Source organism: Cervus canadensis, chromosome 25, assembly GCF_019320065.1.
Source record: "Cervus canadensis isolate Bull #8, Minnesota chromosome 25, ASM1932006v1, whole genome shotgun sequence".
Classification (NCBI taxonomy): Eukaryota; Metazoa; Chordata; class Mammalia; order Artiodactyla; family Cervidae; genus Cervus; species Cervus canadensis.
The window spans coordinates 44,523,104-44,542,250 of record NC_057410.1 but is presented as its reverse complement, the minus strand read 5'-3'; the positions used below and the strand labels follow the sequence as shown (position 1 = coordinate 44,542,250).

At 36.6% G+C, this 19,147-nt stretch overlaps 1 protein-coding gene and 1 non-coding gene across 2 annotated transcripts in view; one reads left to right on the top strand and one right to left on the bottom strand.

Annotated features, from left to right (window-relative positions):
• PTPRQ (protein tyrosine phosphatase receptor type Q) overlaps window positions 1-19,147 on the top strand; it is a 293,179-nt gene that overhangs the window by 52,036 nt on the left and 221,996 nt on the right. Inside the window, exons 17-22 of the mRNA XM_043446813.1 lie at window positions 1,057-1,222; window positions 2,248-2,508; window positions 11,922-12,082; window positions 12,890-13,001; window positions 13,677-13,903; window positions 16,274-16,343. Coding sequence (XP_043302748.1) covers window positions 1,057-1,222; window positions 2,248-2,508; window positions 11,922-12,082; window positions 12,890-13,001; window positions 13,677-13,903; window positions 16,274-16,343 — 997 coding nt within the window. The remainder of the gene's footprint in view (window positions 1-1,056; window positions 1,223-2,247; window positions 2,509-11,921; window positions 12,083-12,889; window positions 13,002-13,676; window positions 13,904-16,273; window positions 16,344-19,147) is intronic.
• On the bottom strand, window positions 8,928-9,034 carry LOC122427909. Its single transcript, XR_006265600.1, has one exon. It is a non-coding gene; the product is annotated as a U6 spliceosomal RNA (small nuclear RNA).

Genomic DNA, 19,147 nt, shown 5'->3' with positions numbered 1-19,147 from the left:
ACACTGACTGTCTTCCACTGATACCTGTTTAGCAGTCCTTAAAATAGTCTCTCTCCTGGGACACAAATGTGAGTTCTTTGTGAGGGAGGTGGGGGTTACCCACACTACCCGCATCCTTGACATGACAGAACCAGGTCCAGTTCTATCTTTTCCAGCCCTTCTCAGTTCTTCCTCTTGTGTTATATCCCACTACTGTTTGCTGCTCGGGTGTGTTTGCACAGAGGTCAAACTTCTTGGGTGAGGTACTGGTAATATGGTTCAAGTCTGATCACTCTGTGTGGTCACACTTGACCCACGGGAGACTGTGGCATCTTTGTCAGGGCAAAGGTGGGTATACAGATTACTCTCAACTCTTCCCAGTTTCCTTTTTCTCTGATCAACCAGACACATGAGTGGGAAGCTTCCTTACCTTCCAACGAGAATGTGTCATTCTCTCCAGCAGACATCCTCCATGCATGGTTGCAATGCCCACAGGGCCCTCCTCATTTAGCTGGACTGTGGGCAGAAGCACCCTCTTTCCATCCTTTTGGCAGCCAGGAGAAAGCCATGGCATCTTCCACAGGGTCAGAGACTTGGGACTTCAGCAATGTCTGCCTTCACTCCCTCTAGTCTTCTACTTACCTGGAGTTGGGAGAATGGGCATGCATGAAATGTTACAGGACAGCTTTTGTTTTCAGGTGGACCAACAGGTAGTCTCACTCACATCTATTATATTATGCATATATATATATATATATTTATATATATATATATAAATCATGTGTTTGTATATAGTGTGTATATATATATATATACACACACCTATATGTGATATTTAGAAACATTTGGAGGCTATTGGTCTTTTAGCATATAAACTCCTCTATGTTGGTTCGCTAAACTTATTGCTATGTGAATATCACTAAGTTATCCTCAACTACCTCCAAATTACTTCTTGGTGAAGATAGGAAGTATCACAACCCCTATCTTGCAGTATTAATTTATGTGATGTGACTAGTATGGAGTTTATAACAGATCCTTTTTAAGTCATGAAAAATATGAATTTATCTCTTTCTCTAGGTATCCTATTGTATGACATCTAGGAGGGAAAAGCTATTTCAAGTAATTGTATATAGCAACAAAGCCAAAGTAGAGAATCTGACTCCAGGTATGGACTATGTGTTCCATGTGAAGACAGTTAGAGGCAAAGATTACAGCGCATCTGTAATGGAAAACGTGGCTACAAGTAAGGAAATATCATAAATGAAATTTTCACTTTATAGTTTTATGAAAACTGAAAGTATTTTGGCCCAGAATATTAAAGATATTTTTAAACATAAAGCTTGATAATTAAGGAATAATGATGATCATGCTATGATTCAGAGAACTCTCAAAAATATGTGAACTTCAAAAAAAGTCTTTGTCTAAATTTATTGGGAACTACATAGAGTTTTTTAATAATCTGAAGCAAACATGTATATATATGTATATATGTACCATGTATGCCACATATATAGAATATATGTATATATACATGTGCTATATAACATGTCATAATGTTATAAGTACAGTTCATTTTCTATTGACGTAGGGGTTTGATAAAGGAAAAAAATTATTTTTTTCTTCCTTGATGTTTGTAAATTCATTGTAACTCAGTTTCATATTGTTTTTGAGTGGGGAGGAGTGATAGTATATGTCACCAACAGTTCTTGTGAAAATTTATGATGCTTAGAGGATCTCCTCTCAGTGGAGAACAAATGATAATGCAAGAAACAATATTACTTTGCCAGATGAACTGATTAAAAATGCAGCGATATAGAAATGCTGAAAACTTTGTAATTGGAAGAACCACATTTGAAAATACCCTTACTTCTGACCCTCACTGCCTCTCTAAGTTACTCTATTTCATCTCCATCCAATATCTATCTATCTGTTAGGTGGTAGCTAACAAACCTGTAACTATATCATATAAGGATACTTCTGATTACAAACATGCAGGAGGCATAATTCTAGAGGAACGTCCATTGGAAGTGATTCATGATTTGATTAAGGAAAGATATTTGGGAACTAGAGAGGATGTTAATGTGTCACTTAAAACTCATGTTTATATAATAGCCTATTTCTCTATTTGCAGAGCTGAGCATGTAAGACATTATACTTGAATAAATTCAAGGATTATTACATAGATTTTTAAATTATACTATTTATGTTTGCTTTATTTTTTCATATATGTGTGCAGTTTTTACTTATATATATTTATCTTTTCAATAGAACCATCCAGGATTTGTGGCTTAACCTTGAAAGATGTGAATACTTCTTCTGCACATTTAAGGTGGAATCCAACAGAGACCAATTTCACTCATTACAAGATTTATATATCAAACAGAACATTTGCAGAAGAATATCTTATCTGGGGCGTGATGACTGAGCACACAGTTACAGATCTGACTCCTGGTGGAATATATAACATCACAGTATACAGAGTGAGAGGAAGTGTTGAAGGGTCTGGCACATTTATCAGAGTCATTGCAGGTATATTTACAAATTCCTTTTGATATTTAAAAACTTCACATTTTGCATATTGTGCTGCTTAAGATAAAATTTCATTTTTTTAATTTGAAATTTTACAGTGTATAGAATATTTCAGAGGGTAAAAACACTCCTTATATTCTAAGGATTTTGGGGATAATATGCGTAAGATATAAATTAGATAACGGAGTTTTGGCACATAGTCAGTACTCAATAAATACACCTATATACAATATCACATCAAATGAGAGGTCCAGCTAATAGAATTAGGTGGTTGATTTGGGGATCATCCATTCTCCTACAACTGTATTCTTTGTTTTTAATATTCTACTATGTACTATACATATGAAAAAGCACAGTCTTAGGGTGTGTGGAGAGGAGTAAAGATTATGAACATGGAAATACTTATAAGTCAAATTAAGAGATGAAGCAGTGGAAGTATTTCGGTCTTACTGTGGTCGCACAGCAAGGGAATGATTACCTTTACTGAATGGATGGAAAAGTCTCTCCAGGGCTGCAAAAAGATAAGGAGTTTCCTAGGGGAAAAACTAGGGGGCTTGTGGGGTGTGTGCAAAGGAGGATTCGGAGAGAAGGAACAGCCTGTGCAAAATTATGGAGGTGTTAATGATATGGTGTGTTTGTGGAATTTTAAGCAATTCAACATTGCAAGGTTTTGTTTCTGTATGAGAACAAAATCCTATTTTGAGTAAGTTAAAGCATCATTTTTTTATATCCAAATGAAGTTGTTGCTGCTGCTGCTAAGTCGCTTCAGTCGTGTCCGACTCTGTGCGACCCCATAGACGGCAGCCCACCAGGCTCCCCCATCCCTGGGATTCTCCAGGCAAGAACACTGGAGTGGGTTGCCATTGCCTTCTCTAGTGCAGGAAAGTGAAAAGTGAAAGTGAAGTCACTCAGTCGTGTCCGACTCTTAGCGACCCCATGGACCGCAGCCTACCAGGCTCCTCCGTCCATGGGATTTTCCAGGCAAGAGTACTGGAGTGGGTTGCCATTGCCTTCTCCAAAATGAAGTTGTTAAACCTATTAATATTTAAATTTTCATAAGCGAACAAGATTGCAGTAATAACTGATGAGACTACATTTAAATGATCTTCAAGGCTATGGATCTGACATAATCCAGAGCAGACACATGATGATAACTCAGTCTGTGGACCTTTGTTATGTGGGTGTCACACTGTGTTGTGGTGCTGTAACAAATTGCCACAAGCTTTGTGGCTTAAAATAACACAACTGGACTGTGTCAGAGTTCTGTAGGTCATAAGTCTGACATGGTTTCTAATCAGGCTAAAATCAAGATATTGGGAGGCTCTAGGGGAGAGTCCTTTTCTTTGATCATTCAGGTTTTTTGGAGAATTCTGTTCTTGTGGCTGTAGGACTGAGGTTACACACAGGTTAAACCTTGCTGGCTGTCAGCTGAGATCTGACCCCCCTCTAGTGAATATCTCATTCCTTGGCATGTGACCTTCTTCCTCTGTCTTCAAAGACAATAAAACAAAATCGGATTGCACTCATGCTTCAACTCTCTTTCCATTTTTACTGTTACATCAGACTCTTCTGCTTTTTTCTTCCACTTTTAAGAGTCTTATGATTAGATTGGGCCCACCTAGATAATCTAGATTGCTCTCCTTGTTTTAAGGTTCATATTCTTAATTCCACCTGCAAAGTCTGTTTTGCCTGTAATGTAATATATTCACAAGTTCCAGGGTTTAGGTTGTGGGCATCCTCGATGGGGGCATTATTCTATGTATCTTACATACTATTATTCTCCTAAATGTGATATTTGTGTGATAATGCAAACAGGCAGAGCTTGCAATTTATATACCAACCGCATTCCTGTATTTGACACTTGCTAGCTGAGTACTGGGCTTCCCTTGTAGCTCAGTCGGTAAAGAATCTGCCTGCAATGCAGGAGACCTGGGTTCGATTCCTGGGTCAGGAAGATCCCCTAGAGAAGGAAATGGCAACACACTCCAGTATTCTTGCTTGGAGAATCCCGTGGACAGAGGAGCCTGGTAGGCTACAGTCCATGGGGTCGGAAGAGTCAGACACGACTTAGCAACTTAACTACTACTACTAGCTGAGTACTATTGGGCAAGTTACTTAGAATTCAAGTTGATGATCTCTGAGATTCCTTATGACTTTAAAATTTTTTATTACATTTTAATTTTTATATATATAATAAATATAGCATGTTTTATGTATATAATAAATATAGCATATATAAATAAATATATATAAAATATAAATGTATTATATATATAATAAATATAAATAAATATATTATTATTAAATAAATATAAAAACAAATAAATATAAAAATTTATATATATAATAAATATATATATAATAAATAAATATAGGGTGTTTAGAAGCGTCCCGGACCTCTACCCACTAGATACCAGTAGGGTCCTCTTAATTGTGATAATTGAGGAATAATTAATTGTGACAACCAGATATTTTTCCTAGCAATCCCCAGAAGTCCAGAAATTGCCAAAAATTGGCAAAAGCCCAGTAGGTCTGTGTTAAGCACCAATTAAATAGTACACTGAGCAAATGTTGAGCAAAGATATGATCAATAAAATGTTTTATTTATGAACAAGTCAAGGAGATAGTGTGGTTAGTGTGAGTGACCAGATTTGCTCACTTAAAATTTGGTCAGAGGAAAAACTGAGCAAGATAATGCCCAAACAGGAAAGTTTTGTAGAAGATATGGAATATCAGTAGCCATTTTAATGAAAGATGGAAGCACTTCATGAAATAGCAGGAACTTTGTGTCCTGGTTGGATCATGTATTTTAGGTGAAGGTTTTTGAGAGATTAGAGGTAGGTGTTGGAGAGCAGTGATTTGGGAGGTGAGCAGATAAGAGGAAATGGAAGAGGAAGGTAACCTAGGTTTGCTGACAGACCTCTGGAGCAAAAGTAGTGATGGCAGTGCTGGGCAGAGCTCTGCGTGGGTATGAGGAGAGAGCGATAACCAGAAGTGAAAAAGAAGTAAAGCGTGGTTTTACTAAGAGATGACGAGGGTATGTGAGGGAGGACAGCAGAAAGAACAATAGCTATTAACCATAGCTTGCATTTTAAGCTCTTGCTGCGTTCAGACTGCTCTTCTAAGCACTTTACATGTATTAATTTTATTCCCACATAAGTGTGTGGCAAAGAGGGTTATTACCATTAGATGAGGCCAGAGGGGTACAGACGGGTTAAGGATTTTGCTTAAATTCTTAATTTATGTGGCAAAGATAGAATCTGAACCCAGTTATCCAGTAATAGGGGAGCTCCCCAGGCGACTCAGTGGTAAAGAATTGACCTGCCAGTGCAGGAGACTCAGATTCGATCCCTGGGTCGGGAAGATGCCCTGGAGAAGGAAATGGCAACTCACCCCAGTATTCTTGCCTGGGAAATCTCATGGACAAAGGAGCCTGGTGGGTTACAGGCCATGGGGTCACGAAGAGTAGGATATGGCTTAGTGACTAAGCACAGCATACGTCCAGTTATAGGGCCTGTGACCAGAGCCCTTACTAAAAATTGATTTTTTTAGACACCTGTTGCACCTAATTTGATGATGGTTTAGTAAAGGATATATATTATTTTTTCAATATTTTTAAAAAGATTTCTTGATACAGACCATTTTAAAATTCTTTATTGAATTTGTTACCATATTGCTTCTATTTAGTTTTGGTTTTTTGGCCACAAGGTATGGGGGATCTTAACTCCCCAACCAGAGATCAAACTTGCATTGAAAGATGAAGTATTACTCACTGGACTGCCAGTCAAGTCTCAAGATGTTTATTTTGTTTACAATTTTTACCTAGTCCATTTTCAAAGTATGCGGAAACTACAGGAACTTGATAAATATATGTTGCCTTAACACTGGACATATTTTGACAGTTGAGGTCACCTCAACTAATCATCTTAGATTTGAAAGAAAAATTTATGTCATCCTATTTAATGCTTGAATCCTTTCTAAAATGCTAATACGTTTAGAATTTCTTCATCTGCTATTGTTCGTAAGCCACTTCGTGAGGGTTATGAGAGTGCAGTTCTCATGGTGATTGAAACTCGAACTCTGAAGATGTTGCTTCTGGGTCCAAGTCCTGGACCTACTATTTACCTATTTCTTTGAGACCTCAGTGAAGTTACCTACATTCTTTGTTCCTCAACTTTCTCCTTTTTAATTGGCAGTAATCATAGTATCTCCTTATGATTTGTTACGGCAGTTACATAAGACAATCAGTGAAAAAGTTTAGAACAGTGCATAGTGTGTTATAAACTTGATATGAGTTACTTCTTACTATTCTGCATGTCTGATATTTCCTCGGTCAGAACATATATTATGCCCAAGCTATGATAAATCATTAAAAGACTTAAACGTGATGTTGAAAGCTTATCATATACAGTGTCGGTACATGGGAAGTATATTAAAAGTTAATAATAATGGTGTGTTTTCAAGTCTTCACTTTTTCCTTTAAAATATCTGTCCACTGTAGGCCCTGTTTCCTTAGCACTGTTCTGATAGGCGTGTGTGACCCTTTACGGGTATCTCACGGTATGTACCGTTGTGCTGTCATTGCGTTTGCACTCTTTTAAGAATCAGAATCTCCTGAGGAGATGCCTAAGACGCTCGCTTTTCTATTTGGAATCTCTTCTTACTCTCCGTCTCAAAGGTTAATCCACCCTAGTTTGTATCAGAACTTGGTATGTGTGGTCCTTTTAACTCTTTTGAACTCTTTTCCTATGTAGACATCATAGGATCACACTTGTGTTTTGTCTCAGCTTCTCAAAATGCAGCTGAAGTAATTTTACTGAAATACCAAGGGGAAGAGTTGAGAGATGCTTTAGAACTGCACTGTCCAGTAGGCAGTGATTAGCAACACATAACTACTGAGGCTTGAAAAGCGACTAGTCCAAACTCAGATGGGCTCTAAGTGTGAGCGACATAGGGGATTTCAAAGACTTAGTATGAAAAAAAATGACTACCTCATTAATAACTTCATATTGATTATATGTGAAATGATACTTTTTATATTTTGTGTTAGATAAAATATATTTTTAAAATTAACTTTACATTTTTTTTATTTCTTTAATGTTGTTTATCTTTTTTTAATTTTTTTTTATATTGTGGTGGTTTTTGCCATACATTGACATGAATCAGCCATGGATTTACATGTGTTTCCCCATCCCGATCCCCCCTCCCTCCTCCCTCTCCACCCGATCCCTCTGGGTCTTCCCAGTGCACCAGCCCCGAGCACTTGTCTCATGCATCCAACCTGGGCTGGTGGTCTGTTTCACCCTTGATAGTATACTTGTTTCAGTGCTGTTCTCTCAGGACATCCCACCCTTGCCTTCTCCCACAGGGTCTAAAAGTCTGTTCTATACATCTGTGTCTCTTTTTCTGTTTTGCATATAGGGTTATCGTTACCATCTTTTTAAATTCCATATATATGCATTTGTATACTGTATTGGTGTTTATCTTTCTGGTTTACTTCACTCTGTATAATGGGCTCCAGTTTCATCCATCTCATTAGAACAGATTCAAATGTATTCTTTTTAATGACTGAGTAATATTCCATGGTGTATATGTACCACAGCTTCCTTATCCATTCGTCTGCTGATGGGCATCTAGGTTGCTTCCATGTCCTGGCTATTATAAACAGTGCTGCAATGAACACTGGGGTACACGTGTCTCTTTCAGATCTGGTTTCCTCGGTGTGTATGCCCAGGAGTGGAATTGCTGGGTCATATGGCAGTTCTATTTCCAGTTTTTTAAGGAATCTCCACACTGTTCTCCATAGCGGCTGTACTAGTTTGCATTCCCACCAACAGTGTAAGAGGGTTCCCTTTTCTCCACACCCTCTCCAGCATTTATTGCTTGTAGACTTTTGGATAGCAGCCATCCTGACTGGCCTGTAATGGTACCTCATTGAGGTTTTGATTTGCATTTCTCTAATAATGAGTGATGTTGAGCATCTTTTCATGTGTTTGTTAGCCATCTGTATGTCTTCTTTGGAGAAATGTCTGTTTAGTTCTTTGGCCCGTTTTTTGATTGCGTCATTTATTTTTCTGGAATTGAGGTGCAGGAGTTGCTTGTATATTTTTGAGATTAATCCTTTGTCTGTTGCTTCGTTTGCTATTATTTTCTCCCATTCTGAGGGCTGTCTTTTCACCTTGCTTATAGTTTCCTTTGTTGTGCAAAAGCTTTTAAGTTTCATTAGGTCCCATTTATTTATTTTTGCTTTTATTTCCAATATTCTGGGAGGTGGGTCATAGAGGATCTTGCTGTGATTAATGTTGGAGAGTGTTTTGCTTATGTTCTCCTCTAGGAGTTTTATAGTTTCTTTCCTTACATTTAGATCTTTAATCCATTTTGAGTTTATTTTTGTGTATGGTGTTAGAAAGTGTTCTAGTAAAAATATGGAACGCTTCACAAATTTGCGTGTCATCCTTGCGCAGGGGCCATGCTAATCTTCTCTGTATCGTCCCAATTTTAGTATATGTGCTGCCGAAGCGAGCAGTGATGTTGTTTATCTTGTATTTTAATCAGATAGTACTGCTTTAGAGAAGTACAAGTCACATATTTAAACTTAAGACTGAGCTAACCTGCAATAAAGGAAGCCGTTTCATGTAAAAAAGGAATTATTTTGATAAAATGGTTTGATCACTGACATCTATTAAATTGTAGGGATTTAGGGTACTAAGGATTAATTTTTGGAAAGTTCTGGTCTAAAAAATTAACTAGGCCTAGAATTACTCTTGCTAGCCCTAATTAAATTGAACACAATGTGAGATTTTATATATATATATATATATACACATAAAACTCAAAGATATATAAGATATATATATTAATTAAATTGAACACAATGTGAGATATATATATATATAACTCAAAGATATATATGATATACATATATATAGAAGATACATATATATAACTCAAAAGCTACCACACAACTTGATTTTATTGGTTAGTAACAATTGAATTGAGAGTGATATTTTTGCTTCGTATTTTTCTACCTTTTCAGAGATTAAATTCCACGGGATACAAATCATGTACTTATTGTGGGATCTGTTTCATTAATTGAATCTTTCAGTTCTTATCCAGAAAGCTCCACTCGCGCAATGACTGAAGTATCACTTCCCCTCCCCTCCCTTTTCCTGAGGGCAAGAGTCCCTCCTCTCAGCTCAGAACCACAGAATCCTATTAATTGGCCTCATGCTGCCACTGTTGCCTCTCACCAGTTTATCTCCCATCTTCCGGGGTAATCTTGTAAAATTAAAAATAAGTCAGATTGACTTTCTGCTTAAAATTTTTCAATGTTTTCCATTGCATTTAGGGGAAAAAAAATCTAAAATTTTATTGTGGCCTGCATGACCATCAGACGGCTCTTTCCTAAGTGGTCCCACACCTCAGGCTGGTTTTCCTCAGTCACTTTATTTTCTGTCCATTTGCAGGCTTCTACTCACTTTGCTTTAAGAGGCCTTTACCAAACTGTCCTGAAGCTTTCAGCCCTTCCCTTTTTTATCAGATTGGAAGATATCCAGACAAATATATTCTTCCTCCTCTTGGTGAGACAGACTTCATCCTTGGCCAAGTTCTTCAGTGTGTAATTGTAGACCATCCAGGAAACTGCATCCTCTCTTCCTCACCACCGTCTTAGTAAACAGCCCTTTACTTCTATATTCATTTTTCTTTCGAAGTCTCATTCCAGCTCTTTTTCTTGTTTCTTGAGTAAGACTTCTTGAATGTTAGATACTTTTTTAGGACTCTTGAAGAAATAGTATTAGCCCTCACAATCAGTAAGTGTGAGTAGTGGTTGGACTTCTGTCATGTTAAACTTTTGTCTATTTTAACATGGATAGGTGAGGAGAATAAAGGCCTTTTCTCTCAAGCCTGAGAATACAGAGGACATAGATCTGTGTGCAGAATCATCCAGGAAAAATGCCAGCAGCTGTGCCCAATGAAGAAATTGTGCCCATCACAAACTGGGTATTTCTCTGATCACCTTAGAAAGCACATCTTTCACCTTAGATGTGCCATATTTCTAAAGAGTTATTATGAAACTGGTGCTCACTGCATAGGCAGTTGGGAGGTGATGCCTAGAGAATGTTTGTGTCTTTGAGGATGTCATGTGAAAATTAATTGATCAATATGATCTTCAGTCACTGGGCTTCCCCTGTGGCACTAGTGGTAAAGAACCTGCCTGCCAATTCAGGTAGAAGAGACACAGGTTCGATCCCTGGGTCGAGAAGATCAACTGGGAGAGGGCACAGCAATCCACTCCAGTATTCTTGCCTGGAGAATCCCATGGACAGAAGAACCTGATGGGCTGCAGTGCATAAGGTCACACAGAGTTGGACATGACTGAAGCGACTTAGCACGCACTAGCGAGATGGTTACATTATAACCATTAAAGGAATTTTTCCAAGGAGATAAAGAAAAACCATTCTAACCCCCCCCAATACACTAGGAAATTGCCTGTTAAGATATGTATTTTATGCAATGTGCCCTATCAGTTATGTTAGGAAATGTACAATTAATTTTTAAAATATATTGATTTTCAAATCACTTCTGGTGGAAAAGGGAGTGTTAAAATGATAAACGGAGTTCAATGACTAATTCCAGACTCCTTTCTTTTGGAAATGGTGTTAGAGTGGATCTGTATCAGGCTGTTTTTCACATGCTTAGCTTCATAATCTCCCTCCCCTATATTGTTTGCCTGGAATCTGCACTAAAGATAAGAGAGTGCAAACTTGACTCACCTGCAACCAATCCAAAGAACTTTATGTGGAAAACTCCCTGCAAGTAGGTACAGGCAGCATAAACAAAACTTTGGAAATAGTGAAAGAAAAGGTAGAAAAAAATATGGTTGCAATGGCTAGGACAATTACTAGTTATTGTTTAAAAATTATCTTGTTTTCATTTCCAATATGAAAACTTTTCTTTTAAAGAAACACCTAACTAAATATTCATCAGAAATGTATCTTTTAAAATGTTTGGCATATTTCGTTATTTTTTTCAAATTATTTTCTGTTTGATAAATATCCAGGTAATTGCGTAAGTATTTTGTACCTACTTGTTTTTAAAATGATTTGATTTTTTAGTTAGAAAATAAGCTTTAAAAACCAATCTGGTCAACCAACAGATTTTAGTAGATAAGGAATATCCCAGAAACAGATACATAAATTGATATATCATTTCTGTTAATTAAACTTAAAACTAGACATTTTAAAAGATATGCATGCCTAACACCTACAGAGGGTTAGCAATAATGTAAAGGCTCTGACACTTTCTAACAATGAGGTTGTTTTGAAACTTGGCCCTTAAACCATTGATTTTCCTTTTTCCTTTGAAAGTTTAGGAGGATAACTCTATTCTAAACCTCTATTTTTCAATACCAGAACCGGAAAAACCCAAGAAACTTAAAGCTTTCAATATTTCTGCACATTCTTTTTCTCTGCACTGGAGCCTACCCTCTGGCCACGTGGACAGGTTTCATGTGGATCTTGTTCCTGACAGTGGCTTTGTTACTATCAGAGATCTTGGAGGTGGAGAATATCAGGTATTGTTTTCATTATCATGCTTGGCCAAGCCAACTTGTATTTTATATTTAGTCCAAATAGGAAAGTTGTTTATGAAGCTCATCCACCATGAAAACTTCCTCCTTGGAGCCTCTTTAAAAGCATGAGATGAAGACAAAAACACTGATGCTGAATTGATGAGTGTAGTTTCAGTATTGGCAGACTGTTACCTTAGCAATGTCTATTTTTTTTTTTTTTTTTAAGTCTACCCTGAACCTACAGCCAACCATCCAAGGGTTCATGAATAGTTTAACAAAGAAAGGGCAGAGCTATTGAGTAATCCAGGCTCATTAATTGTGCACTTGCCAGGAGGATCTGTCTTTAAATCATTAATGCAGGCAACATTTCTCTCTAGAGCCATCAATGTGATTCTACTGCCTGAAAAATGTGATAATGATGGATTTTCTTATCATTTTCCTTTTACTTTTTATTGGAACTTCAGAGACACAGGTATTTTATGAACACTGTTAAATACCAGGGCTAATCAACGGACTATAGATTTCTTAGGACTCTTCAATAATTGTGACAATGAACTAGGATTGATAGAATTACTGATTTAGTCTTTGATAATGTAGTCTGTTTTGTAAGTTTTCATTGCATGTTATTTGGTAAATATTTCTTCTATAACAAATGTATATTTTTACAATAATAGGAAACACATTGTGGTAAATAGTACAGAGTTATGTAGTGAAGTGCTAACTTTACTTTTTTGATTTTGATGGATTTATTGCTTTAGCTTTCCTACATTTCAGAATTTTTAACACAGTCATCTATTTTTGGTGTTTTAGGCTGATGTTTCTAATGCTGTCCCTGGTACACGGTACGACGTAACCATCTCTTCCATTTCTGCTACAACATATAGCTCACCTGTTAGTAGAACACTGACAACAAATGTGACAAGTAAGTATATGTTTTCTATTTTCTTTCTTTTTTTTTTACAAAGTATTTGGACCCTTTATAAATCTATTGGCTGGAACTATTTACAGTGGCAATATGTGCATTGAATGCATGAAAACAGTTGAGTAATTAAAGCAGAATGGAAACTTAAGAAAGTGATCTGTTTAGAACCTACATTCTGCTGGGTCTTTATCTTCCTCTACTTTCAAGGAGCAAAGATAATTTTTCCATACTTCTTTGTGAAATGGATCAGAGACACTGTTAATGGTAATATTTAAATAATACAAAACCATGAAAATAAACTCACTATACTTGCTCCAAAAGAATTACTCCATTTGTAAGGCTGGTTCTTGCTTCCTGAGTGTTTGTGTATAAGCCTTGCATCAAGTGGAGTGTTTCTGAAAAATGATTTGGCATTAAAACTATATTTGGCATGTAGTATTTAGTAACATTCCATTTTTCACATTCTTATAAAAGAATGTTTTTGGTATTCCCCATAGCATTTAATCATTTTTTCTCTTGGTAGCAAAGCTCTAGGGAGGATAAACTTACACTTACGAGACACTTAGTCTTTGGGAACTTTAAAAGTGTACAGTTTGTAAATATTTTTCTTACATATGTTTGTGAAAATACAATAATTGATTGACCTTATAACAACATGCATTTTTTGAAAAATAGAGCCGGGGCCTCCAGTCTTCCTGGCAGGGGAAAGAGTCGGATCTGCTGGGATTCTTCTGTCTTGGAATACACCACCTAATCCAAATGGGAGAATTATATCTTACATTGTAAAATATAAGGAAGTTTGTCCATGGATGCAGGCAACGTATACACAAGTTAGAACAAAACCAGACAGTCTGGAAGTTCTTCTTACTAATCTTAATCCTGGAACAACATATGAAATCAAGGTAATTATTTTGTAAATAATATTAAAATATTTCATTCATTTTAAAAGTGAAGGAGTTTTATCCCAACAGGTCAAGCTTTTGCAGCAAGAGATTTGAAGAATCATCATCTGAATCATGTCCTCATTGCCCATCTGGGCTTTTAAAACTTGAACAAACATTATGATCTGTGTGTGTATGTGTGTGTATTTATATAATGTATCTATTTTAGAAAGCATTAGTTTAGTGACTTTAAAAAATTAAAGTTTAATAGGTTTTGTAAGCACATGTATTCTACTTTTTAATCAAATTTGAAGTTAGCTTTGTAATTTTTCTCTTAATCCATTTATATTTCCATGTTATTGTAATTTTGGATAATGATTTGAAGGTTTCTAAAGAACCAGTTTCTCTAAGAACAACAAATTCAAATTGGTTCCATTCAACAAATATTTCCTGGATGTGTATGATCTCTTTTATGTTTACAAAAAATGTATGCCTAAATATACAAAATCTAAGAACACTTTGTTAAAATATTAAAGAAGAACATGCGAAAAGCAGTCTTTTATATTAGTTAGACCATGTGAAAATGTTTACAGTTAAGAGACATGTGGTGACGCTAGTGGTAGAAAAATCCGCCTGCCTATGTAGGAGACGCCAGGCGAACTGCAGTCCACGGGATCGCCGAGAGTTGGATACCACAGAGCAATACACACACACGGTATTTCCAGCGGGCAGTAAAGAATACAGGCATTCTCTCATCCCTCCCTGTTTTCAGTATAATGTCAATATGTTCTTTAGTCTTGACTCAAGAGAAAAAGCTGTGTAAATACGTAATCATACATAACTGAGATGACCATCTAAACAGAAGAAATGATAAGAAAGAGACACTTGCCTGTTTTAAAAATCTAACTGCAAGTATGCCTATTTGCAGAATCAAATATCATAATAACAGGAGAGTAGGCATACCAAGAGAATGCACCCCCCACAATGACAAAAGAAAAATATAGATGCTTTTACTTATGCAGTGGTAAAAATCCAAGATTTGATGGCTCTTTCTCTGCGGAAACATGAGTTAAAGAGTAGGCAACATTTTTCTAACTGACACCTGAAAATTATTTGGCACAGATATTTTCTATCATAAGCTCATATTCAAATTAATTTATATGTTAAGATATGCTATTCAAAATAATAAAGATTATCTTTTAATGTGATGTAAGAAGCTGTTACTGATAGAAAGGTAATTTAGCCAACCTCATTCTGCTTAGATCTATTTTTACAGAATTTAAATTTTTATTCCTTTGAATTTTCTTATTTCAGGACTATAGGGAAGCCCCTATTCTCTTTTTTACCCTACACTTTATTAACCACTGTTGTAACTTTTATTCTGTTCAAATATATGTTAACCATTGCAGAATTTCAAAGGGCATTTAAAATGGTATATTTGGTATCTTCAGATGTCAATATCAAATCTACATGATATGGGGAAAATCCTGTTTAGTATTTTATATTGTTATTTCATTTGGTATTCAGAATCATCTTATGACATCGATATATTGTTTCCATTTTAAAGTAAAGGAAAATAGGATAACCTTTTTATCTGAAAATTGGTAGAGCTGCAATTTAAACCAAGGCTGTCTGATTCCAGTTATGGCATTTGGAAAAGCTTAAGAGTTCTCATTTATGACACTTTCTCTGTCTATTCTAGCGTATTTGACTAGATATTTCAAGCCAAAATAGTTTCTATCTTTTAAACTCTAGAATATTTAGTCTAAATGATTACCTATTTATTTTTAAAATTTGCCTAATTAGATTGTAAACGCTAAAGTCAGACACTGTGTTTATGGTCTCATGTTCATTACAGAAATAATCATGGTGTCTTAGAGAGAATATAGTAGAAAGAAATTGAGCTTTAGAAGTAAACACAACTTCAACTGAATTCTGATTCTGCCACTTATTCCTGTGACATGGGGCAAGTTACATGACCTCTCTCAACCAGTTTTCTCATATGTAGAATATTGACAAATTCCTTGTACTTTAATTATGTGGATAAAATGAAATGTGTAAAATCCCTAGCCAATTTCTGAGTGTACAGAAGTTGCTTAATAAATAGTAATTGAAATTGTTATTGTTACTAATAGACATTAAACTTGATTATTAATTTCTCTATCAGGAATCTGAGAAATCTGTTGATTCAGACTATGTTGCAAATATTCACTTAAGGGAAATGGAAATACTGAATAGCTCTATATTTGCTTCTGCTTCGAGATTATTGTTAGGAATTAGAGGGGAAAGTATCTTTATCATTTATCTTATGGACAAATCAAAGTTTTACTATTTCAGACTCTGTTTAATTAGAGTATAAAGCTTGAATGTAATTTTTGTGGTCTATTTTAGGTTGCTGCAGAAAACAGTGCTGGCATTGGAGTGTTTAGTGACCCCTTTCTCTTCCAAACTGCAGAAAGTGGTAATTTTCCTAAATCATTTATTCTGAATTAACTTAGTTAGGAGTTTTCATCATTTAAAATAAATAGGGATATAAACAAAATATGGCACTAAAATGCATAAAATTTTCAACAGCATGGCCATTCAATTACTTTTAGAGTCTTCTTGGATAGTGAATTTATTCATTAAAATATATATTATTCTTTCTGATGGTAAAAACACTAAGTGCTATCTTAGAAAACTTAAAAATACCCCAAAATACAAAAAAAAAAAACCCAAAATGAAAGTTATCCATGGCCCTGTTATATAAAAACATACATTTCTGGCTGATCTTTTTTCTCCTATGAATATATGTCTTTGTGACTATATATTAGTGAAAATAGGCTTGTGCCATTTATGCAAATTTGCATCCTGCATTTTAAAATCAAATCATAAGTATTATTATGACATTAGAGTTTTGGAAATATGGATTGTAATGGTTATCATATTATTCTATACCTTGCAGTCATTACCAAACCAACTTAAGCTACCTCCATTTTCCCAGTGACTGAGAATAAAAATTTGACATCATCCTTGATTGCAATCAGTCAGTAGTACTGTATAATCTATCAAGAAATCCTGCCAGCATTATATCAAAATATATCCTGAATCTAACCCCTGTGCTAATCACCCTTGGTAATCTATCATCATTTCTCGCCTGATCACTTGAATGCCTCTTCACTGGTTTTCCTATTTCTAGCTTAGCTGCCTATAGTGTACTCTCCCCACAAGGGTCACATCACCTTTTAAAGCAGAAGCTAGACTACCGTTCCTTCTCTCTTCCTAACGTGGCTCCTGTCCCATTCAGAGCAAGAACCTGAGTCCTTCCCATGACCTGCAGTGCTCTGGGTGCCCTTAACCCTCGCTGCATCATCTCTTCCTATTCTCCATCTGCCTCCATCCACTCCAGTCACACTCATCTTCCACCTTAGGGTCTTTTCTCTTGCTGTTCTTCTTGCCTGGAGTACTGCTTCACTAAATATCCACAGGGGCTTCCTCAATGGCTCAGCGGATAAGAATCTGCCTGCATTGCAGGAGACGCAGGTTTAATCCCTGGGTCGGGAAGATTCCTGGAGGAGGAAGATGGCAACCAACTTCGCAGAGAGTCAGACGTGACTAAACAAATATCCATAGAACTCTCTGCCCAGTTGATGCAAATCTCGCTTTACCTTTCCTGACTACACCTTCTAAAATAACCCCTATTTCCTTCTACCCATCTTTATTGCCAACAAATTAATTTTTCTCCACTTGAATAGCTTGACATATAACACATTTATTTGGTTTTTATTGCATATATTAGCCTAGTAGAATATAACATTTGTGATAAAAATAAGCTGTTATGGAATGGAAGTAATTTATTTAGTTAGTAATCTGGCTGTTTACTCATAACAGCAAATAGAAGCAATAAATAGAAAAGTAGTAAATAATGGCATCTCCAATCAACAGCAAATATTTTCAGTGAAGTTTATCTTCTAGTGGGATAAGATTAAAAAAAAATGTGTTACTAAGTAACAGATTGAAATGTTACTCACTCAGTCCTTTACAACTCTGCAACTCCATGGACTGTAGCCCACCAGGCTCCTCTGTCCATGAAATTCTCCAGGCAAGAATATTGAAGTGGGTTGCCATTCCCTTCTATAGAGGATCCTTCCAACCCAGGGATCGAACTCAAGTCTCCTGCATTGCAGGCAGATTCTTTAAACCATCTGAGCCACCAGGGAAGCCCAAGTAATAGATTAGAGAAGTGCTATAAAAAAGTTTCTATACTTTTCAGTTCAGTTCAGTTGCTCAGTTGTCTGACCCTTTGCGACCCCATGAACCATAGCATGCCAGGCCTCCCTGTCCATCACCAACTCCCAGAGTCCACCCAAACCCATGTCCATTGAGTCGGTGATGCCATCCAACCATCTCATCCTCTGTCATCCCCTTCTCTTCCTGCCCTCAATCTTTCCCAACATCAGGGTCTTTTCAAATGAGTCAGCTTTTCTCATCAGGTGGCGGAAGTATTGGAGTTTCAGCTTCAACATCAGTCCTTCCAATGAACACCCAGGACTTATCTCCTTTAGGATGGACTGGTTGGATCTTCTTACAGTCCAAGGGACTCTCAAGAGTCTTCTCCAACACCACAGTTCAAAAGCATCAATTCTTCAGTGCTCAGCTTTCTTTATAGTCCAAATCTCATATCCATAGATGACCACTGGAAAAACCACAGCCTTGACTAGATGGACCTTTGTTGGCAAAGTAATGTCTCTGCTTTTTAATATGCTGTCTAGGTTGGTCATAACTTTCCTTCCAAGGAGTAAGCATCTTTTAATTTCTTTGCTGCAATCACCATCTGCAGTGATTTTGGAGCCCCCCCAAAATAAAGTCAGCCACTGTTTCCACTGTTTCCCCATCTATTTCCCATGAAGTGATGGGGCTGGATGCCATGATCTTAGTTTTCTGAATGTTGAGCTTTAAGCCAACTTTTTCACTGTCTTCTTTCACTTTCATCAAGAGGCTCTTTAGTTCCTCTTCACTTTCTGCCGTAAGGGTGGTGTCATCTGCATATCTAAGGTTATTGATATTTCTCCCAGCAATCTTGATTCCAGCTTGTGCTTCTTCCAGCCCAGCGTTTCTCATGATGTACTCTGCATAGAAGTTAAATAAGCAGGATGACAACATACAGCCTTGACATACTCCTTTTCCTATTTGGAACCAGTCTGTTGTTCCATGTCCAGTTCTAACTTGCTTCCTGATCTGCATACAGTTTTCTCAAGAGGCAGGTCAGGTGGTCTGGTATTCCCA